Below are 23,958 nucleotides of genomic sequence, written 5' to 3' on the forward strand. Positions count from 1 at the left end.
GGTATTCCCAGGTGGCACTAGTGGTAAAGAAGTTGCCTGCCAATGCAGGAGACGCCTGAGATGTGGGTCCGATCCCTGGGTTGAGGAGATCCCCTAGAGGAGGAAATGGCAACCCACTCCAGTACTCTTGCCTGGAGAATCCCAGGGACAGAGGAGCCTGGCAGGTTATGGTCCATAGTGTTGCAAAGAGTGGGACGTGACTTAGCACTAGCACTAAATCCAGGCTGCCAGTGGTAAAAACAGCCCTGGTGACCTGACTCACCGTAGCCAAATCTATTTACGCCAAGCTTCATGACGTGTCTCCGAGGGATGTGGTTAACACAGAAACTGGGGCAGCTGGCTCTCAAGGGAGGGGTGGAGAGCCTCCTTCATTTGTGAATTGAAAGCTCTAAGTCCCTTCTTCCTACGGGTGAAGGGAGAAGGATTAGCTAAACAGATAGCCAGAGCCTCAGGGTGATCTCATTCATTCATTCACCACCTTCCACATGCCAGGCATGTGGTAGGTAATGGGTTACAAGAATCAGCAAAACCAGTCAGGGTTCCTGTACTCATGGACACTCCAGTTTAGCAGGGGAGTGAGAGTGGAAGTGTCTGTCACTCAGTCGTGTCCGACTTTTTGTGACTCCATGGACTGCAGCCCACCAGGCTCCTCTGTCCACGGGATTCTCCAAGCAAGGATACTGGAGTGGGTAGCCATTCCCTTCTCCAGGGGATCTTCCCAACCCAGGGACTGAACTTGGGTCTCCTGCATTGCAGGTGGATACTTTACTGTCTGAGCCACCAGGGAAACCCACTTATCAGGGGAGACTGATGGTAAACAAATACACAGGTAAAGAACTTAATTATAATTGTACCAAGGTGCAGAAGAAGGCACGGATACAGAGAAGATCACCTGGACCGTGACTATGCACAGGATTCGCCCGGGGATCTTATTAAAATGCAGATTGCGAGTCTGTAGGTCAAGGAAGCTCCCAGGTGACGCTGACACGGCAGGCCTGGAAACCCCACTCCGAGTAATGAGAGTTTAGACCACAGGCTCATAAGGAATTGCAAATTACTAAGAAGTCCCAACTCTGGCTTCATAAAAATAAATCTTCATTCCAGAAGTCACAAAGCAAATGCATACCGGGGCCAAGAAGGGAATAGAAATGATCTAATGGAATATGAGGAAACTAGAGCTGGAGTCTGTGTGTGTGGGCACACAGGTAGTGTGTGACTGTGTGTGTGTGATTGTGTGATGTAACTTACCCACGGACAGACCGGTGGGTTCATTCATTCAGCAGTGCTTACCATGCACCCACTGTGGACCAGATTTACAACTCAAGTCTCATAATTTGTTGTCTTATTGTTCCTTCCAAAGAAAGTACATGGGCTAAGGGGTCAAATTCAAATCCTGACTCTGCTGCACTATAACTGTATGGCCCTGGGTCCATCACTTCCTTTCCCTAAACCTCAGTTTCCACATCCACAAAATGGGGCACCATCTCATCCCTGTAGGGCTGCTGCAAAGCAGGTACCTACCAAATGGTAACTGATCAACACAGAGGAGCTATTATTAGCTTTCTATTCTCCTGAGGCTCTCGCTTAATCGACTTCCATTGTAAGCCCAATTTGAGTGTCCCCACATTTTTTTTTTTACCTCTCCTTTCACTGGGAGGATTAAGAAACTAATGATTCTGAAGGCAGCCACCACTATTATGTTGCCTAATTGGGCCCCAGGGGCCACTTCCAACTGATCCCCATGAGATGAGATAATGCGAGATGTCTTGAGGCCGGTCTGTGCTGCCGAAGGTGCGTGCCTGTAAATTTCATCAGCTCATCTCCCTCCTGTGGGTGCTTTAAGCGGCACTGAGACCAGGGGCAGAGACAGCAGGAGGGAGCACTGTATGAGGAGGCCAGCGTGTGCACGTGTGCACCGTGCAGGTAGAGGAGGTCGTTCTGGGGGCATAGGCCCCCCCCAGGAAGCCCGCTGAAAAAGGCTTCAAAATGCCAAAGGTCAGGTTGATCTGTGCCTCCCCCGGCCAGACCCAGGCAAAGCTCTGGGCAGCTCAACCTGGCTTGGGGGAAATGAAGGAAAACCTGCCAGCCCCTGGCTAGAACCGGTGACTGAAACTGGAAACGAAACCACATCACCCCGGGGCAGAGGCGGCGCAGGCGGCCTGAGTGCATCTGACAGCTGCTTGTTTCACAGGGCGGTGACTTCACCTCTCCAAGGAAACACTTAATGAGATTATAGTCTCAGCTTTTGCAAAATGTGTCTGCATTTTAGAAGAAAAAAAGTTTTTTCTTTTTTCTTGATTCAGCTTTGCTTCCTTAGTTCCATAACTTTTTCCCTCCTCCTTCCAGAAGACGGGATAAAATTCAAATCCAATTTTGCCTTAAATGGTAATGAACGATAGCTTCTATTTCTCAAGTGGTTCCTACAAGCCAGGCACGCTGCTAAGGACTGCATGGGCCTTATCTCTTTTATTCCCCAGAACATCTTATTCTCAAAACCAATATCAACCTGAAGTTATCCATGGTTCCTCGTGCTAAGTCACTTCAGTCCTGTCTAACTCTGTGTGACCCCACGGACTGAAGGCTGCCAGGCTCCTCTGTCCACGGGATATTCCGCAAGAAACAGTAGAGTGGACTGCCATGCCCTCCTCCAGGGAATCTTCCCCACCCAGGGGTCAAACTTGCATCTCTTATGTCTCCTGAATTGACAGGCAGGTTCTTTACCACTAGCCTCACCTGAGAAGCCCGTAGGCTACTCTATTTATCCACCACCCACCCATCCACCTAACCAAGCATCCACTTCACCTCCATTCACTCACTCACTCACCCAACCATAAGTAATTTTTAAGGATCTACCATAAGTCAGGCACTGAGCTGTGTGCTAATTAGGAACAGAAAATTAAATACATATGTAGGAATAAAAAATTGTCTTTGTCCTGAAGTAGACATCTAGAGCAGGGGTTATTAACCTTGGGTGCATAAAACTGGCTGCATTTGGAGAGCTTTAAAAACATCTCAGGACTTCTCTGGCGGTCCAGTGATTAAGACACTATGCTTCTAATGCAGCGGGTGGGGTTCGATCCTTGGTCAGGAGAACTTAGATCCCACATGCCTCGTGGGGCAGCCAAAAAAAAAAAACAAAAAACAACCTCACCGCCTGGGTCACATTTCTGAACAACTAAATCAGACTCCTTGGGGGTAAGATCTGGACATTTGCATTAAATTTTTACCAAAAGACTTCCCAGGAGAGTCCAATGCGCACCCAGGCCCCAATGTCCTGGAGCCTGGTTCCCAAAGCATGGTCCTTGGACTGGTAACATCAGCATTGTCTGGGAATTGCTAGAAATGCAAATTCTTGGGCCTCAGCCCAAAACCATGACAGAAGCAGAAATGTGGGAATGGGGCCCTGCAACCGGTGTGCCAACAGAACTTCCGAGGTGACTTAGATGCACTGGAGAATGTGAGAACATAAACGTATCTCCTTAAATTACAGAAATATACATTTATGCACATGTTAGACATAGAAGAAATCTTCAATAACAGGAACACAAAACACTGATAACAGTAGTTACTTCTGGGGAGGGGAGGAAACCACTAAGATTGGGTAAATGCAGCAAAGGGGAATTTGGCCTAGCATTCAAGTTTTTTTATAAGGACTGTGTTACCTGGTGATCAGAAACTGAATTGTCTTTAAAAAAAAAAAGCAGCAGCAGCAAGGGAGGGCGCTGCAGACAGGGGACACAGCTTGTGCTAAGGCTGTGAGATCATGGAGGGTGGAGCTCATTTAATCACCACATCCTACAGTCTTGCAGAATGCTGTGTCTCCTGTCTTGATTCCTTTTACAACTATTTCTTCTTCTTTTTAAACATGGTAAGTATCATTTTAAAGAACTGAGGTATAGTTGATTTGCAATGTTTCAAGTGTACAGCAAAGTGATCCAGATTTTCTTTCGTTATAGGTTATTGCAAGATATTGACTATAGGCACTTCCCTGGCGGTCCAGAGGTTAAGACTGCTCTTTATTGCAGCATATGTGGGTTCGATCCCTAGTCAGGGAACTAAGATCCCGCAGGCCATGCAGCACAGCCAAAAAAAAAAAAAAGCCTACTGGGACTTCCCTGGTGGCCCAGTGGTTAAGACTCCACACGCCCAATGCAGGAGTTCGAGGTTTGATCCCTGGCCAGGGAACTAGATCCTACGTGTTGCAACTAAGACATGGAGCATTGAAATTAATTAATTAATTTAAAAACCCAAGATATTGAGTATAGTTCTCTGTGCTATACAGTAGGTGCTTGTTATTTATCTGCTTTATATATAGTTCAGTTCAGTTCAGTCGCTCAGTTGTGTCCGACTCTTTGTGACCCCATGAATTGCAGCGCTCCAGGCCTCCCTGTCCATCACCAACTCCCGGAGTTCACTCAGACTCACGTCCATCAAGTTGGTGATGCCATCCAGCCATCTCATCCTCTGTCATTCCCTTTTCCTCCTGCCCCCAATCCCTCCCAGCATCAGAGTCTTTTCCAATGAGTCAACTCTTCACGTGAGGTGGCCAAAGTACTGGAGTTTCAGCTTTAGCATCAGTCCTTCCAAAGAACACCCAAGACTGATCTCCTTTAGAATGGACTGGTTGGATCTCCTTGCAGTCCAAGGGACTCTCAAGAGTCTTCTCCAACACCACAGTTCAAAAGCGTCAATTCTTTGGCGCTCAGCTTTCTTCACAGTCCAACTCACATCCATACATGACCACTGGCAAAACCATAGCCTTGACTAGACGGACCTTTGTTGGCAAAGTATTGTCTCTGCTTTTCAATATGCTATCTAGGTTGGTCATAACTTTCCTTCCAAGGAGTAATTTATGTATAGTAGTATGTATTAATCCCAAACTCCTAATTTATCCCTGCCCTGCCCCCCTTTGGTAACTGTAAGTTTGTTTTCTATTGACAAGTATTTTTTAAGCACTTACTATGCATCATACCTTGTTCTCAGCAGATATGTAAGCAAATAAGTAGGTAAGATCTGCCTTCAGAGAACTTACATTCTGGTGGAAGGGCAGACAAAAAGCAAGTGAGCAAACACAACACGCCAGGCAGGGAGCAGGAATACAAACAAAATAAACAGAACAGCATGGCCGGATGTTCTGCTGACTTCCCCCTCAACCTGCTGCAGAACCTGACCTGTTCTCCCCTCCACCACCACCACCGCATCGAAGCCACCGTGGCCTCTCACTTGGGTTGCTGTAACGTTTCTTCTTTAGCTCCTGGACTCCCATTGTGTGCATCCCCGGTCCTGTCTCACATGCAGCCTGAAGGATCCTGTCAACGTAGACCAGATCATCTCTCATCTGCTCTCAGCCCTCCCATAGCTCCCATCTCACTCAGGGTAGAAGCCAAGTCCTTCCAAGGGTTCACGGAGTCTGATCCTGGGTGCCTCTCTGACCTCGTCTCCCTGCCACCGGTCCCTTGCTCACTGGGCTCCAGCCACACCAACCTCCTTATTGCTCCTCACGTGCTCTGGGACAGTTGCTGCCTCAGGACCTTTGCACGTGCTATTTCCTCTGCTCCTAAGGCTCTTCCTCTCTGTCACCATGAAGTGCTCTCGCACACCTCCTTCAGGTCTTTTTTTTTTTTTCGTCCTTAAATTAATCTATTTATTTGGCTGTGTTGGGCCTTAGTTATGGCACACGGGATCTTCATCGCATCATGTGGGACCTTTCATTGCAGTGCACAGGCTTAGTTGCTCCAAGACATGTGGAATCTTACTTCTTTGAGCAGGATCAAATCCAAGTCCCCTGTGTTACAAGGAGGATTCTTAACCACTGGATGGCCAGGGAACTTGCTCTTCCAGGTCCTTCTTCAAGTGTTCCCTTCCCAGTGACATTATTTCTAGTGCCCCTAACAAGAACTGCAATCCCATGTCCCTGCATTTCTTATCCCACCTTGCTTTCTGCCCCCCCCCCCCAGCACAGTGTGTGGCACCATCCACATGCTATATGTCTTTCTTATCTACTGTTACCATCAGACCCTCGCCCTACCAGCACCCCGGGTTAGGCTCCAGGAGGCAAAGGTTTTGTATTTCCTTCCTAGTACTTACACAATGCTGGGCATGTGCTTGAGAAAACATTTCTTGAATGAATAAATGAATGAATAAACAAATGATTACTTCTGAAAGGAAAGACCTCTCTGCTAAGAACTGAAGGATGAAGTGATGGTCCTGGGATGGGAGGAAACCTGGTCCAAGCAGAGGAACAGCACATGTGAAGGCCCTGAGGGCAGAATCAGACTTGTCAGTTACAGCAAAAGAAACAAGCCCAGGGGCTGGGCGCCATGGCAGGGGCAATGGGGTGGAGTCCAGCCTGAGAGGCTGCCAGGGTCACAAAGCAGAGCCCCCGGCCAAGAGTAAGGAATTTAGATCTGATTCTATACTTTTTAAAAACACCAAGCCCTCTCCATGTTTTAAGTCATTTCAACCTCACATCAACCATGAGCTTGGTGGACTAATTATTCTACTTAACAGAAGAGGCAAATGAGCCCCCAAGAGATTAGGCCACTAGACGAGGGACTTTAAAAAGGTAGGACTTAACGTAGGAAACACAATGGGAGCCTTGGGGGGTTTCTTGGGTTCGAGTTTCCCCTCCAGACCTCCTGGAGTGTAGGCCTTGTGGCCCATGTCTCCTGGGGTCCTCCTTTGGGGCGGATCCTTGTGGTCACTCTGTAACAGAAGGGGTGGGCCCAGGAGGAGGGAGACCAGAGGTCGGGCAGGAAGAGTAGCTGAGTCTGACACTTGAGGCCATAGCTAGAGTAGAATGTCCCCTGCTGAGTCCCAGAGCTCGCTGCCCACACCAATAATCAAGAGAAAGAAACATGTGTACATTGTCTGTGTGCGTGTGTGTGTGTGTGTGTGTGTCTGTGTGTGTGTGTAAACTGACCCTGCCAGCCCTGCCTGGTCTGAATTTGGAAGCAACCTCTCTCTGCCCCTTTGCTGACTCCCAAAGTCTTTCTCTTGGCCCCAGCTGACCCTACCCCACCCGCTCCCCCCGGCATTGGAAAGGGTGCAGACAGCTCCAAGTCCCAAAAAAGGAGAGAGACGAGATGTTTGTGGGTACTACCACTGGGAGTGAGGGGTGAACATCTGGGGTCTGAAGACCCTTAAGATCTTGAGTTTAGAAGCAGAGACTGGAGCCAGGGGACTGGGTTTAATTCCTGGCCCTACCACGAGCTGTGTGACTTTAAGCCAGTTACTCAACTCCCCAAGCCTCAAGTTCCACATCTCTAAAACGGGTTCATAACCAAGAATACTGCCGTGAGCGGCCATTTCCTTCTCCAGGGGATCCTCCTGACCCAGGGGTTGAACCTGTGTCTCCTGCACTGGCAGGCATATTCTTTACCACTCTGCCATCCGGGACGCCCTGGAGTCTGATTCAGTTCAGTTCAGTTCAGTCACTCAGTCGTGTCCGACTCTTTGCGACTCCATGAATGGCAGCACGCAAGGCCTTCCTGTCCATCACCAACTCCCAGAGTTCACCCAGACTCATGTCCAGCGAGTCAGTGATGCCATCCAGCCATCTCATCCTCTGTCGTCCCCTTCTCCTCCTGCCCCCAATCCCTCCCAGCATCAGAGTCTTTTCCAATGAGTCAACTCTTCGCATGAGGTGGCCAAAGTACTGGAGTTTCAGCTTCAGCATCATTCCCTCCAAAGAAATCCCAGGGCTGATCTTCTTCAGAATGGACTGGTTGGATGTCCTTGCAGTCCAAGGAACTCTCAAGAGTCTTCTCCAACACCACATTCAAAAGCATCAATTCTTTGGCGCTCAGCCTTCTTCACAGTCCAACTCTCACATCCATACATGACCACAGGAAAAACCATAGCCTTGACTAGATGGACCTTTGTTGACAAAGTAATGTCTCTGCTTTTGAATGTGCTATCTAGGTTGGTCATAACTTTCCTTCCAAGGAGTACGCGTCTTTTAATTTCATGGCTGCAGTCACCATCTGCAGTGATTTTGGAGCCCAGAAAAATAAAGTCTGACACTGTTTCCACTGTTTCCCCATCTATTTCCCATGAAGTGATGGGACCGGATGCTATAATCTTCGTTTTCTGACTGTTGAGCTTTAAATCAACTTTTTCACTCTTCACTTTCACTTTCATCAAGAGGCTTTTTAGTTCCTCTTCACTTTCTGCCATAAGGGTGGTGTCACCTGCATATCTGAGGTTATTGATATTTCTCCCAGCAATCTTGATTCCAGCTTGTGTTTCTTCCAGTCCAGCGTTTCTCATGAGGTACTCTGCATATAAGTTAAATAAGCAGGGTAACAAGATACAGCCTTGACATACTCCTTTTCCTATTTGGAACCAGTCTATTGTTCCATGTCCAGTTCTAACTGTTGCTTCCTGACCTGCAAACAGATTTATCAAGAGGCAGATCAGGTGGTCTGGTATTCCCATCTTTCAGAATTTGCCACAGTTTATTGTGATCCACACAGTCAAAGGCTTTGGCATAGTCAATAAAGCATAAATAGATGTTTTTCTGGAACTCTCTTGCTTTTTCCATGATCCAGTGGATGTTGGCAATTTGATCTCTGGTTCCTCTGCCTTTTCTAAAACCAGCTTGAACATCAGGAAGTTCATGGTCCACATATTGCTGAAGCCTGGCTTGGAGAATTTTGAGCATTACTTTACTAGCGTGTGAGATGAGTGAGATTGTGCAGTAGTTTGAGCATTATTTGGCATTGCCTTTCTTTGGGATTGGAATGAAAACTGACCTTTTCCAGTCCTATGGCCACTGCTGAGTTTTCCAAATTTGCTGGCATATTGAGTGCAGCACTTTCACAGCATCATCTTTCAGGACTTGAAATAGCTCAACTGGAATTCCATCACCTCCACTAGCTTTGTTTGTAGTGATGCTTTCTAAGGCCCACTTGACCTCACACTGCAGGATGTCTGGCTCTAGGTCAGAGATCACAGCATCATGATTATCTGGGTCATGAAGATCTTTTTTGTACAGTTCTTCTGTGTATTCTTGCCACTTCTTGATATCTTCTGCTTCTGTTAGGTCGATACCATTTCTGTCCTTTATCGAGCCCATCTTTGCATGAAATGTTCCCTTGGTATCTCTAATTTTCTTGAAGAGATCTCTAGTCTTTCCCATTCTGTTTGCTGCTGCTGCTGAGTCACTTCAGTTGTGTCCGACTCTGTGCGACCCCATAGACGGAAGCCCACCAGGCTCCCCTGTCCCTGGGATTCTCCAGGCAAGAACACTGGAGTGGGTTGCCATTTCCTTCTCCAATGCAGGAAAGTGAAAAGTGAAAGTGAAGTCACTCAGTCGTGTCCGACTCTTAGCGACCCCATGGACTGCAGCCTACCAGGCTCCTCCGTCCATGGGATTTTCCAGGCAAGAGTACTGGAGTGGGGTGCCATTGCCTTCTCCGCCCATTCTGTTTACGTAGGTTCAAATTTGGCAATCACTAAACTGTCATCTCAATCAAGCCACTTAACCTGTGGAGAAGGACATGGAAACCCACTCCAGTGTTCTTGCCTGGAGAATCCCAGGGACGGAGGCCTGGTGGGCTGCCGTCTATGGGGTCACACAAAGTCGGACACGAGTGAAGCGACTTAGCAGCAGCAACCTGTGTCTCACCTGTAAAACAAGTGTCCACTTCTTAGAGTTACAGACACTAAAGTGTTAATACACATTAATGCCTGACACATAGCAGGTGCCAAGGGTTTGCTCTGACAGTGATGGAGGAGAAGGAGGATTCATTTAGATTTCTATTGTTTTGAACAGGGCCTGAGATGGAATAGATGCTCACAAAAACAAAGGGCAAGAGGGGGTGGCAGTCACATTCACCACAGCTGCCCCTCAGTCCCCAGTGGTGGCAGCCAGGTTCCCTGGTGGGGACAGAGGCCCAGCACTTCTAGAGCATTCGGCATCTCCAGAGAAACTAGAAATCTAGATTTTTATGCACACTCTCTCAATTTTTACAAGTTACCTTTATTTAAAACACAGTATAAATCAGACAAAGACGTACCTGAGGGCCAGGCTTGGCTGTGAGCTGCCAAGTTTGCAAGTATGGGTTTGAGTCCATTGTGACTATCTGTTCTTTTCTCTTTGGCCATGTTGTGTGGTATGTGGGACGTGATAGTTCCCTGACCAGGGATCAAACCCGAGTCCTCTGCATTGGAAGTGCAGAGTCTTAACCCACTGGACTTCCGGGGAAGTCCCCGTTGTGGCTATTTAATTCAATGGATGTAAGTTTATTTATCACACTTCCAATCGGGTGGCTCAGACGGTAAAGAATCTGCTTGTAATACATGAGACTGAGGTTTGACCTCTGGGTTGGCGAGATCCCCTGGAGAAGGGAATGGCTACCCACTCCAGTATCCATGCCTGGAGAATCCCATGGACTGAGGAGCCCAGCGGGCTAAAGTCTATGGGCTAGCAAAGAGTCAGACACGACTGAAGGACTAACCTTTTACACAACATCACCTCATTTGATCCCTGCAGTAAGCACCCTACGAAGTGGTCATGTTTCCCAGCTCTCCATTTGACAGGTGAGACAGCTGAGGCCCAGGAAGGTTGAGCCATTTGCCCAAGGTCACTTGGCTGGGAGTCAGTCTGGGATCCTCCCCTCTCAGCAGTCTATGTCCTTTTCTGTTGCTACTGGCTCTGAAATGAAGAGTCTTTAGTTGACTGGTGCCTTCAGGCTGAAGGAAAAGGAAGACGGTCTTTGAACAGGGTTCCGGAAATTATCTCAAACTCTCAAAGAGCTCAGGGTGGCTTATCCAGATGCTCCACAGGCCTGGGAGGAACGAGGCTGTGTTGGTCTACTATGTAGCTTTGGCACAGGAGCCCAGACTCTCTTGATGGTACTTTCAGCAAGGCTGTTTCAGCTTCACGACCAGCATGTAAGACATTACTGACTGCTGTCTTGGTGACAGCAGTAATCACTCCCCAAAGCCTGGAGCTGCTTAAAAGCAAATTCCTTCTGATGTTATATTCAACTAGAACCCTGTCTCTTTGGTTTTCCATGACAATTACATAGCACTGTGTCCCCACGAACTGGCCTCAAACACAAACAATGAAGGAGAGACAGCCAGGGGTCTTGGAAAACCAGCAGCAAATCTCAAAGCTGCTCAAACCAAGGGTTAAGCTCAATGGTTAAACATAATAGCTTAATGCCTTTTGCTAAGTAACTCTGAGCTTTACCAGGAAGGCTGACAGATCCCAAACAGTGCAAACAATAGCTGGAATTGTTCTAGTGAAAACTCGTCCGACTGCATCATTTGCCAATAATTTTTTAAACAGCTTAACTCTCCTCTGCTTCCTTGACTCCAACCCGACCTGAAAGCAAAAGCCAGATGACTTGTTGTCCCAACGTCAACCCCCCGGTAAACAGGATGCCTGCTTGGATGGGGCGGTGGTAGGAGAGGTCCAGCCCCAGAGCCTGCAGGACACACCCGGGGCCAGGCCTGGAACCTGAAACTGACTAGTGCCTGTGGAGGTGTCAGCATTTCTTGGAACTGGAGACCAAGACAGGAAGTTCAGAACATGAACCAGCATACTTTTACCTTTAATGACTAGACAAAATTGTTAGCAAAGTACAAAGTTTTGGTCCAGAGTCAATAATCTAATTGGATGGGAAGAGAAGTTGTCGTAATGACGGTACTTGGGAGAGGATGCGTGTCTAAGGCTGTCAGTCTCTTACCGTGTTCCGTGGGCTGAACGGAACCACCACCAGGCCCGCTAAAGCACACAGCAGGAGGCCTACCTTCTCTGTCACTCAGAGTCCAGACATCGGCGTCAGCACGGCTAGGCTTCAGTTTACCCGGACGATCACTGTTTACAGTAAGGCTGGCTGAGACCAGTAGTTCTAGCATTTCCTTGTACCTGCAAGAAAACAAAGGGAAATATAATTTATTCATTAATTATGCATGCCTACTAATGATTCCCATTTCTTTCCCTAAGAGTATAAATATTAAAGCTGATTACCTAAACTCAGCCATCTTATAAATTCTACATCATAAAAATTCACTGAACTTTTCATCAGAGGGAAATGAGGAATTGAAATGAAGTACTTGCTCCCCTCCAGAGAATACACCCACTTGATTAAAACTTTCCCCTCCTTCCTCCTGTATTTTGCCATTAGAAAAATTATATTTGGGCCTTTTAAATGTCATCTAACTAAGCTGGAGTGAGCCAGGGAGACTTTCCAGTAGAGGCAGAGAGAAACAGGTGGCGAGGTAGGATTGAATTTGGATTCCTACAAGCCAGAGGCATGGAGAGAAAGTGGCGTTGACTGCAGTTAAGAGAGACTGAATGTGGTGTTACATGTCATTTATGCAAACGGAGGAAGGCTCAAAAGATGTCATGGATATGTAAACGTCCCTCTGGCAGCAGAGCACTCGGCCCAGCACTGTAGTCCCCATCAAGAAAGAATACACTAGCTCCTGAATTACCCAGGATTTTGATAAACGCTACAGAGGGAGGGTTGGAGAGGGCAGCAAAGAAAAGGGACAAATCTCTCGGGGTCATTCTCATTTTTTAATGAAAAATTTTATAACTCTTGCACCGCTGCTGCTGCTGCTAAGTTGCTTCAGTCGTGTCCGACTCTGTGCGACCCCATAGACGGCAGCCCACCAGGCTCCCCAGTCCCTGGGATTCTCCAGGCAAGAACACTGGAGTGGGTTGCCATTTCCTTCTCCGATGCAGGAAAGTGAAAACTGAAAGTGAAGTCGCTCAGTCATGTCCGACTCTTCTCGACCCCATGGGCTGCAGCCCGCCAGGCTCCTCCGTCCATGGGACGTTCCAGGCAAGAGTGCTGGAGTGGGGTGCCATTGCCTTCTCCAACTCTTGCACTAGGTCAGTACTTATTCTTAAATTTCTAGCCCCACTTTGGTTAGGTCATTCCCTAACCCAAACCTCATTCGGTTTCTTTTTTAAAAAATTTATTTTACTGAAGTATGGTTGACTTTTTCTATTGCAGGATAATTGCTTTATAATGTGGTGGTGGTCTCTGCCATGCATCAATGGGAATCAGTTATAACTATATACACACCCCGTCCCTCTTGCACCTCCCTCTGCTCCCCACCCCTGCCTATCCCACCCCTCTAGGTCATCACAGAGCACCAGCCTGGGCTCTCTGTGTTGATTTACAATTTGTGTCAATTTCTGCTGTACAGCAAAGTGATTCAGTTATATATATATATATATACATATATATGTATGGCGTATATACATCCTCTGGCATATTATTTTCCATAATGGTTATCACAGGATATTGAAGATAGTTTCCCTGTGTATACAGTAGGAACTTATTGTTTATCCATTCTATGCATAATAGTTTACATCTGCTAATCCTAAACGCCCAAACCAGCCCTCCCCCAATTCTTCTCCTTCCACAACCACAAGTCTGTCCTGTCTCTGAGTCTGCTTCTCAAAGATACATGCATCGTCTGTGTTCACGGCAGCACTGTTTAAAGCGGCCAAGACACGGAGACAACCTAACTGTCCATCGACAGATGAACAGATGAAGAAGATGTGGTTCACACACACACACAATGGAATACTGCTCAACCATAAAAAATGTGTCATTTGCAACAACATGGATGGATCTAGAGATTATCATACTAAGTGAGCTAAGGCAGAAAGAGAAAGACGAATACCATATGATATCATGTATACGGGGAGTAAGGTTTTTTATTAATGTATACAACGTCAAACACAGCAATTTTCAAAGGACTGAACTACAACCAATAACACGTGACACTGATTCAAGTCGTCCTCAGAGAAAGGCTATGGTAGTCACTGCACATTAGTATCCAAGGTCATCCTTGGCAGGATCCATCGTTACTGTGTTAATAGAACACAGTGTACCAATCGATGGCAACATGGTTATGAACTCACATTCCATCCTGAAAAGCCTGTGGATTCAAATTCCACTTCACTACTCAGTACCTTGAACGAGTTAACCAAATGGCTCTAAGTCAAAGGTGTTCTCATTTGAACAATGGGGGTTATCAGTATCTCCATTACAAGGTCATGGTGAAGATGCAAAGAGATGAGACACAAATAAAGGACCTACCAGGCAGCAACCTAAATGCCCATTCTCTACCACAGGAATGAAGAATACAGGTAGAAAGGTCTCACAGTGGAATACAATACAGCAATGAAGAAGATTGCCCAGGAGCCCCACTCAGCACGATGAACAGTTTGCCAGACAAAGCCATGGGCAATGAGACAGAGGGTACCCAACATACGATACCATTCTTATGAAGTTCAAAAGTATACAAATCAATATGACACACTGTTCAGGGAGAGGTACAATCAATAAAAAAGATGATAGTATGTATAGGAAGGATAGACACCTGTTTCAGGAGAATGGTTAGCTAGGGGTCATCAGGGGATGAAATTTAGAAAGAGGTACCCTGGGGCTTCAACTGTGTTTGCAACAATGTAGTTCAGAGGTTGACACAAACTCTGACCCATCCAAACCCAGCTTATCTGTTTTTATGTGACCCATGAACTAAGAATGTCTTTCATATTTTTAAATGGTTGAAAATAATCCTAAGAAGGATAGCATTTCATGACCTGTGAGAATTATGTGAAATTCAAATTTCAGTGTCCATTAGTAAAGTTTTCTTGGAGCATAGCCCTGCTTGGCAGGTTACTGTATCCTTCACGGCTACTTTTATGCTGCAATTTCTGTATAGAGTAGTTGCCATAGAGACCCACAAAGCTGAAAATATTTCATATCTGGCAGTAAAAGTTTGCCACCCCCCTAAAAACAAGGAAGCTTGTTGCTTCCTCTAACAAGCAAGTGGTGGAGGGCAGGAGAAGGGGGTGACAGAGGATGAGGTGTGAATGGCATCACCGACTCAATGGACATGAGTTTGAGCAAGCTCCGGGAGACGGTGCAGGACAGGGAAGCCTGGCATGCTGCAGTGCACAGGGTCGCAAAGAGTCGGACATGACTTAGCGACTGAGCAACAAGTGGTGGCTTAGTCGCTATGTTATGTCCGACTCTTGTGACCCCATGGACTATGGCCTGTCAGGCTCCTCCATCCATGGGATTTCCCAGGGGATCTTCCCCACAAATTGCAGGTGGATTCTTTACTGACTGAGCCACCAGGGAAGCTCTCATAGGGTTACTCTACATCTCTGCATGCCCAAAATACTTAATAATTTATAACAAAGAAAGAAATCACTTATCCCAGGACTTGCATATAGGAAGTACTTTATATGTGCTACCACATATAAAAAGAGAAAATTCCACACAAACTAGCTCCTAGTGTTTATGTCTCTCTGTTAGCTGATAAACATTTGGGTCCTAAGTGTTCCCATGTATACATGGGTCCTGAGATCCGGTTTTCTTGTTCCTCAAATGCCACAAGGCATTCCAGAAAGAGGCCTCTGTATCTCTTTAATATATCAAAACATATTGCGTGGAGAGTGGCAAATAGCAGACACTGAACTTATTGTCTGACTGTAGGTGTCAGAAATTTGCATTTTATCCAAACTCATTCCCTTCATTCTTTTTGATATATGCAAATAATTGAAGGTTAAAAAATAGACAATGTTGTAAAAAATTGCATTGGTCTCTAGACATACAAATACTCTGAGTGTGGGTATGGAAAGCAGCAAATTGTTAGCTAAATGACCAAATCCAGTGAAAAACGTAAGGAACTGTTTTACATCTTCTTAGGGTTTAAAAATATTTGAAGTAGTTGCCAATATTTAAAAATGAGGTGATTTCACATAAGAATCTAGAGTTTCAGCTTCTCTTGAAGAATTAGAGGAATACTGACCGTTTCTGTATTGCAACTATCAGTTGGCTGCCCACTTTGGCCAAGGCATATGAGCTCGTTTGCCACAGTCCCCACCACTCCCTAGTGTCTTATATTTGACCTTTCTTTTTCCATCTCCTTGTATTTCCCCGTGGTCTTACAGGCTTTTGTGTTTGAGCTCCATGGATTATGTGCCATCAGACAAGCCTGATGAGGAAAGAGACAGCAATGTGACACTTTTGGCCTCAGTCCCATAGCTTATGGTTTTTTTTTTTTTTTTTTTTTTACTGAGTATTACTGTCAGATATGCAGATGACACTACCCTTATGGCAGAAAGTGAAGAGGAACTAAAAAGCCTCTTGATGAAAGTGAAAGAGGAGAGTGAAAAAGTTGGCTTAAAGCGCAACATTCAGAAAACTAAGATCATGGCATCCAGTCCCATCACTTCATGCAAAGAGAAGGGGAAACAGTGGAAACAGTGGCTGACTTTATTTTCTGGGCTCCAAAATCACTGCAGATGGTGACTGCAGCCATGAAATTAAAAGACGCTTACTCCTTGGAAGGAAAGTTATGACCGACCTAGATAGCATATTAAAAAGCAGAGACATTACTTTGTCAACAAAGGTCTGTCTAGTCAAGGCTATGGTTTTTCCAGTAGTCATGTATGGATGTGAGAGTTGGACTGTAAAGAAAGCTGAGCACAGAGAAATTGATGCTTTTGAACTGTAGTGTTGGAGAAGACTCTTGAGAGTCCCTTGGACTGCAAGGAGATCCAGCCAGTCCATCCTAAAGGAGATCAGTCCTGGGTGTTCTTTGGAAGGACTGATGCTGAAGCTGAAACTCCAATACTCTGGCCACCTGATGCGAAGAGCTGACTCATTTGAAAAGACCCTGATGCTGGGAAAGATTGAAGGTAGGAGGAGAAGGGGTGACAGAGGATGAGATGGTTGGATGGCATCACCGACTCGATGGACAAGAGCCTGGGCAAACTCCGGGAGCTGGTGAAGGGCAGGGAAGCCTGGCGTGCTGCAGTCCATGGGGCTGCAAAGAGTCAGACATGACTGAGCGACTGAACAACAAGAAGAAGACATTGCAGGGCAACTAAAGCAGGACTCAAAGGCCCAGGGTCCCAGAGGTGAGACGTGGACTGAGCTAAGTCTGGCCTCGACTACTGTTCCCGTTATGACATTTGCCAATTTATAAGCACAGAAGAAAAAAGAAGCAGCTTAGAGTTTTCCAGTCTCAATGAGCTGGGGAGACAAAAACTGGAGTTCAGGTTACTAAGGCAGCTAGGACCCAAGGAGCTAAGATCTTAGAGATGTGAGAACCACAGAGAAGTCAGCCTGACGTCGTTGACAGTCATTACCTTTGAGACGTTTGCTGAAACCTAACCTGGGTGGGGTAAGAGTCAGAGAAGCAAAGCAGAAAGGTGGTGGCTAAGAAGGCAAGGAATGAAGCAGAGATTTGGCAATCTCCCAGTACCAGGGAGACAAAATTGGAGTTCACGGTCCATCAAGATGAGACTCCTTGGTAAACAAATCGGCCTTTTCATGAGACCTCTGAAATGTCACTCCCTTGGAGTAAGGACCAACCAAATAGATCCTGTTTTGAATCATTTAAATCTCTTATTAGATCAAAGTGATTTGCCTCAACTGTCACCACTTGCCAAAGAGCAACTTTTCTTTTGGGGAAGATGTCATCTTCCAAAGTTTCCAAAAATTTTTCCTGCACAATGCTTAGCATGTCACAAAAACACAGGCATGCAAGAGACAAAACCAAACAGTCAAAAACCAAGACAAAAAAACCAAACTCATATATAAGATTCGGATATCAGAGTAACTAAGCAAGGACTTCTCAACAACCTTGATAATGTGATCAAGAAAAGAGATTTACAATGGAAAATGCTACTAGAGAACCAGAATTCCTTAAAAAAAAAAAAATCAAATGGAAATTCTAAACCCGAAAAGTACTATAACTGAAATTCAGAACTCAGCAGAGCCTTTGAAGCACAGATTGGATATAACAGAAGAAAAGAATGAACTGAGATGTAAGTCACTAGACAAATTTCAGAAAGAAGGTTGGAAAACAAGTTTTTAAAAAAGCATAAAGTAAACATCGGACATCAAGTAAAGTCTAACATACATGTAATAGGACCACAGAGGAGAGGAGAGAGAGAACAACTTAGAAACAATATTTAGTGATAAACTCACTGAAAACCCTTCAAGATTGATGAATGACATCAAGCCAAAGCAATGAAGAAGCTCTGTGAATCAGAAGCAGGATAAACACAGAGAAAAATACTCCAGGGCATATCACAGTCAAACTACACACATGTAAGAATATACTAATCTCAAAAGCAGTCAGAGGGGGAATAAGGCAAATTATTTTTAAAGAAGGTCTAATAAGACTTCTCAACAGAAATGATGGAAACCAGAAAACAATGGAATTTTATCTGCCAATGTGAATACTATGCCAACAAAAATGCTTCAAATATGAAGACAAAATGAAACAAATTAAGATCACTTGCCACTTAATTTTGCTACAAAATTTAGATTACTATAGCAAATAGACTTGCAGTACAAAATAATACTCTGGAAGCATAAAAATTCAAGGAGGATGAAAATCAGAAAATGAAGATCATGGCATCCGGTCCCATCACTTCATGGGAAATACATGGGGAAACAGTGGAAACAGTGTCAGACTTTATTTTTTGGGGGCTCCAAAATCACTACAGATGGTGACTGCAGCCATGAAATTAAAAGACGCGTACTCCTTGGAAGGAAAGTTAGGACCAACCTAGATGGCATATTCAAAAGCAGAGACATTACTTTGCCAACAAAGGTTCATCTAGTCAAGGCTATGGTTTTTCCTGTGGTCATGTATGGATGTGAGAGTTGGACTGTGAAGAAGGCTGAGGGCTGAAGAATTGATGCTTTTGAACTGTGGTGTTGGAGAAGACTCTTGAGAGTCCCTTGGACTGCAAGGAGATCCAACCAGTCCATTCTGAAGGAGATCAGCCCTGGGATTTCTTTGGAGGGAATGATGCTGAAGCTGAAACTCCAGTACTTTGGCCACCTCATGTGAAGAGTAAATTCATTGGAAAAGACTCTGATGCTGGGAGGGATTGGGGGCAGGAGGAGAAGGGGACGACAGAGGATGAGATGGCTGGATGGCATCACTGACTCGATGGACGTGAGTCTGAGTGAACTCCGGGAGTTTGTGATGGACAGGGAGGCCTCGTGTGCTGCCATTCATGGAGTCGAAAAGAGTCAGACACGACTGAGCAACTGAACTGAACTGAACTGAAAGAGCAACATAAAAGGGTAAATTCAAGAGCAGAGAGGAACAAATAAACTAAACACATTCTAAGGACTGTGCATCCTCCTTGAAGTAGTACAAGTACTGCTGCTAAGTCACTTCAGTCGTGTCCGACTCTGTGCGACCCCATAGACGACAGCCCACCAGGCTTCACCGTCCCTGGGATTCTCCAGGCAAGAACACTGGAGTGGATTACCATTTCCTTCTTCAATGCATGAAAGTGAAAAGTGAAAGTGAAGTCGCTCAGTTGTGTCCGACTCTTAGCGACCCCATGGACTGCAGCCCACCAGGCTCCTCCGCCCATGGGATTTTCCAGGCAAGAGTACTGGAGTGGGGTGCCATTGCCTTCTCTGACAAGTACTAATTTATAGTAAACTGGTAAAGATTTATCATGGGTGCATTCTATAATCTTTAGGGTAACTGCTTAGAGAATAAAAATAATAAATGTATGCCAACAAGCTAGTCCAGGAGAAAGTGGAATAATAAAAATACTTGATTAATCCAAAGAAAGCAAGAAAGAAAAGAAACAAAGAAGAGATGGAATGCATAGAAAAAAATGATAGATTTAAACTTCAATTTATCAATAACTACATTTAATCTCGGAGAAGGCAATGGCACCTCACTCCAGTACTTTTGCCTAGAAAATCCCATGGACGGAGGAGCCTGGTAGGCTGCAGTCCATGGGGTCGCTGAGGGTCGGACATGACTGAGCGACTCCACTTTCTCTTTTCACTTTCATGCATTGGAGAAGGAAATGGCAACCCACTCCAGTGTTCTTGCCTAGAGAATCCCAGGGACGGGGGAGCCTGGTGGGCTGCCGTCTATGGGGTCGCACAGAGTCGGACACGACTGAAGCGACGCAGCAGCACATTCAATGTACTGCACTAGGGTCTTTGTTAGGTAATGCAAGATCTAAAATTCAAACATGCCTAGAGCAGTACAAACACACCATCCTTCAGAGGCAAATAAATAAATATCACGAACGAAGTCAAAGCAATAGAAATGTTAGTCCCAGGACTCCCCTGGCACACCAGGGGTTAGGATTCTGTGCTCTCAGTGCTGAGGATCTGGGTTCAATTCCTGGTTAGGGAACTAAGATCCCACAGGTTGCCCAGCATGGCCAAAAAAAAAAAAAAAAAGTAGTCCTTAAAATAAATACAATCTATTAAAAAAATGTTAGTCCTCACACACTAAACAGGACCCTAAATTAAGAACCCGATTATTGTTCTTTCCTGCTGCCACCTAGAGCTTATGGGCACTGCTATCTCATAGAAGCAAACCATTAACCACAAACTATAGCAACATGAATAGTTCAAGGCAACATAAAGTGAGAAAAATCCTTCCAAAATTTCTAACCACAGCTCCTATGTCCCAAGCACCTATTATGTGCCAGGCACTTTCCTCTCGATAATTTTTACCTTAATTATCTCCTTTAATTCTCTCAACCGCCTGGGGAAATAGGATTATCCACATCTATTGGGTTGACCAAAACAGTTCATTCAGGGAACGAATTTTTTGGCTCACGCAATATTTCCCAACAGGATGACTAAACACAGATTTAGGGCTAAGCAAAGCACAAGGACCAAGGAAATGAGAATCATTCCTGTTTGGTGAACATTTCCTATTCTGCCCTGAGGATCTTTAAAAAAAAAAAAAAGCTTTGTGAATTTCAGCACAGGGTGAATGTTGTGTTCATGTTTTATGGGTCATATTGTTTTATTATTGAATTACCTGAGGCATCAGAGGAAGTGGCACTAATCTCTCTGGTGTTTTGAGGGCTCTGACGGTCCTAACCTGGCCCCATTAGAGTGCTCATTTTATAGACAACCGAAATAAAAACAGCTAACACTTAGACAGCATTGACTCTGGGGCTAGGAGCTCTTTGTATGTATCAGCTCATCTTAATGCAGTGATGTGGGTAGAGATGAGGAGACTAAGAGAGTGACCTGCTAGTTAGTGGGGGAGCCAGGACTCGCAGCCAGGTGGTCTGGCTCCAGGGTCTGTACTCTTAATCACGTAGTTGTTGTTTAGTTACTAATTCACGTCCGACTCTTTTGTGACTCCATGGACTGTAGCCCATCAAGGCTCCTCTGTCCATGGGATTTCCCAGGCAAGAATATTGCCATCTCCTTCTCCAGGGGATCTTCCCGACCCAGGGATCGAACCCACGTCTCTTGTATTTCCCACTGAGCCATCTGGGAAGCATGCTCTTAACCACAGCTTGCGACTGAAACTGGGTCAGAATGTAAACCCAGGGTCCATCCAGCTCCAACACCCAATGAGCCGGCTCTGTCACCTGCTACGGTTCAAATCCTAGCTTTGGGTCTTATGAGCCTTGTTACCTTGGGCGGGTTATTTAACTTCTCTGAGCCTCATCCAACAGAATGGAGAAAATAATAATACCCTCTCAGGGAGGTTGTTCTGCATTGTGTCCGAGAAGGCATGAGCGAGTGGATATTCAATTAAGAGTAATTACTGACATTATTTGCATTCACACAGACAAAAGCTTGAAACACGAAGTGGTTGACGCTGGGAACCGCCTTGAGGACTGTCTGGAAACCACTGGTTCCTATCATGGTCTGACAGGCAGAGTTAGTTCTCTCACAGTTTTGGGGGACACTTCCTTCACTTTCTCCCCCACCCCTTACAATTACCTGAAAGAGGAGACTGGTTTATTCTCTTTGCAGGGAAGCTTAGAGAGAAGTCAGGCTTGTCATAACAGAGTCCAAGGGGAGGAGAAAGACTCAGCTTCCTTTTCATGAAGGCAGGGAAAGGAAGTGAAGGCGCGGGATTCATTTACCAAATAAAATTTTGTCCTGCGTTGCACTGTTGCAAAACCCCGATACACCAGCAGCTTCAGAACCGGGACAGGAGGAACAAGAAAGGAGAAAGAGGCCTAAGTCCCCGCCCTCTGCCCTCTCCTCCTCCTGCGGCTGCCAGCGGCTTGCCATCATTTGTTATCCTTGTCACCACCAGTGTCCCTGGGGACAGAGAAGCTCTGGGGGAGTGTGGAGGAGCCCAAGAGATGACAGCTGGAGGGTGGGGGCGGGGGTGACTTCAAAGGCTGGGAAGCATCAAAAGCAGATGGAGGGTCCCAGGCGGGCGGGCAGCTCACCTTTCTGCACCCCCTGCCGAGCGCACTGCTACCTTGGCTGAGAACAGGGGCCCTGCCTGCTGGATGCAGAGGACAGATGGCCAGTCAGCCAAAGGGCCCTTAGAGAGGGCCAACTCCTGGAAGCCTTCAGGGGCTTAGAAATCCAAATCTGCCGACAGCGATCACCAGCTTCTGGAGGGGCAACAGCTGTGGCTCAAACCTGGACTTACTGGCTGCCTCCACCCCATTTGATTTCATTCAAAATACATCTGCTTATTGAGAAATGTCTCTGCCCCTCCACCTCCGTCTCCCCGGGCCTAGGCAGGGTGGGGACGGCACTGCTTATACTAAAAGCCCAGGATCTTCCCCCCGCCTCCCTCACCCTTCAGCTCTCACATCCAATCCATCACTCGGGGTTGTCAAGTGTATCTGCTAACATCCACAGAACCTGTGAACTTCTCCCCACCGGCCCCCACTACCATCGCCTAGGGCCAAGCCGCCACCCTCTCTGCCCTGGACAACTACCACTGGCCTCCGAACCGCCTCCCTGGGGCCACTCTGGCCTCCCTCCTGCTTGTTCTCTGTGCGCCAACCGGAGGGACTTCTGACAGCATAAATCCGAACCTGCCGCCTTCACGTCATCCTTGCTTAAAACCTCTGATTGTTCTTAGAACAAAGCAAAAACTTCTGAGAGCAGCCTTGATCCAGCTTCCCTTCGCTCGCTGTCTCATTCCAGGGTGCTGGCCTTCCTCTCACCCCACGCTCTCTGTCACAGGGCCTTTGCACATGCTGTTCCGTCTGCCTGGAACACGACTCCCCTCCGCTTGCCCTTTGGGGGGTCTCAACTTGAGCAGGATTTCCCCAGGGATCTGGGGTACTAACTCCTCCCTGAGTACAGACCCTTCCCCCGGCGCATTCCAGGGACCCATGCCCCTCTCTTTCATATGCCAGTCACTCTAACAATTTTTAGGCTATTTAATTTCCATCTGTCTTCCCAACCAGATTACAACCTACCTGAGGGATTTTATTTTGTCCACCACTACAGTCCCCAGATCTCCTGCAGGGCCTGGTTCTTGATGACTACTTAATAAATATTTGTTGTAAGATGGATGAATGTGCTGTATGAATAAATATTACTTATTCAATCAATACTAACCGCCTGTTATATGTTCCAAACACTGTGCTGGTCACTGTCATTGTCACCTCTCTGCACAGGACGCTTATTTACATTTGCTGCCTGGCCTTTCTAGGAAAGGATTTTGAGGCCCCTGGTTTACTGTTCTGCCAGGGTTAGCACTGTATGTAGACATGATCAGAAGTACGTGGATATTGGCTGTGGATCACAGCCCGTGTGCCACAATTACTGAGCCCACGAGCCTAGAGCCTGAGCATCACAATGAGAAGCTCAGGAGTAGTCCCCGACCGCCCCAACTAGAGAAAGCCCACATGCAGCAGCAAAGGCCCAGCACAGCCAAAAATAAATAAAAATTTAAAAGTACATAGATGTTGGATGCTACTGTCCCCAGGCCATCCCAGAAGAGAGAAGTAGTCCAATAGCTCCTGGTCAAATGATACAGGTGTTTGTTAATTATGGTTATCACACTATTAAGTTCTGCCTGGCTGTCATGTCCTTGGTGTTCCTGCTCCCCCATCCCATTTGTTTTATTTTTTCCAGCTTATTGAGATATAACTGACATATTACATAAGTTTAAGGCATATGATGAGATGATTTGATACATGTATATATTGCACAGGGATTCTGGTAGTCC

At 46.1% G+C, this 23,958-nt stretch overlaps 1 protein-coding gene across 3 annotated transcripts in view; it reads right to left on the reverse strand.

Moving 5' to 3' along the window:
* EYA2 (EYA transcriptional coactivator and phosphatase 2) overlaps nucleotides 1-23,958 on the reverse strand; it is a 263,186-nt gene that overhangs the window by 165,170 nt on the left and 74,058 nt on the right. For all 3 annotated transcript variants that reach the window (XM_086331564.1, XM_086331566.1, XM_086331565.1), the window contains exon 2: nucleotides 11,763-11,881. In XM_086331564.1, coding sequence (XP_086187690.1) covers nucleotides 11,763-11,881 — 119 coding nt within the window. The remainder of the gene's footprint in view (nucleotides 1-11,762; nucleotides 11,882-23,958) is intronic.

This window comes from Bos grunniens, chromosome 13, assembly GCF_055505025.1.
Source record: "Bos grunniens cultivar Pamir isolate PY7600 chromosome 13, Bosgru_T2T1.0, whole genome shotgun sequence".
NCBI classification, from domain to species: domain Eukaryota; kingdom Metazoa; phylum Chordata; class Mammalia; order Artiodactyla; family Bovidae; genus Bos; species Bos grunniens.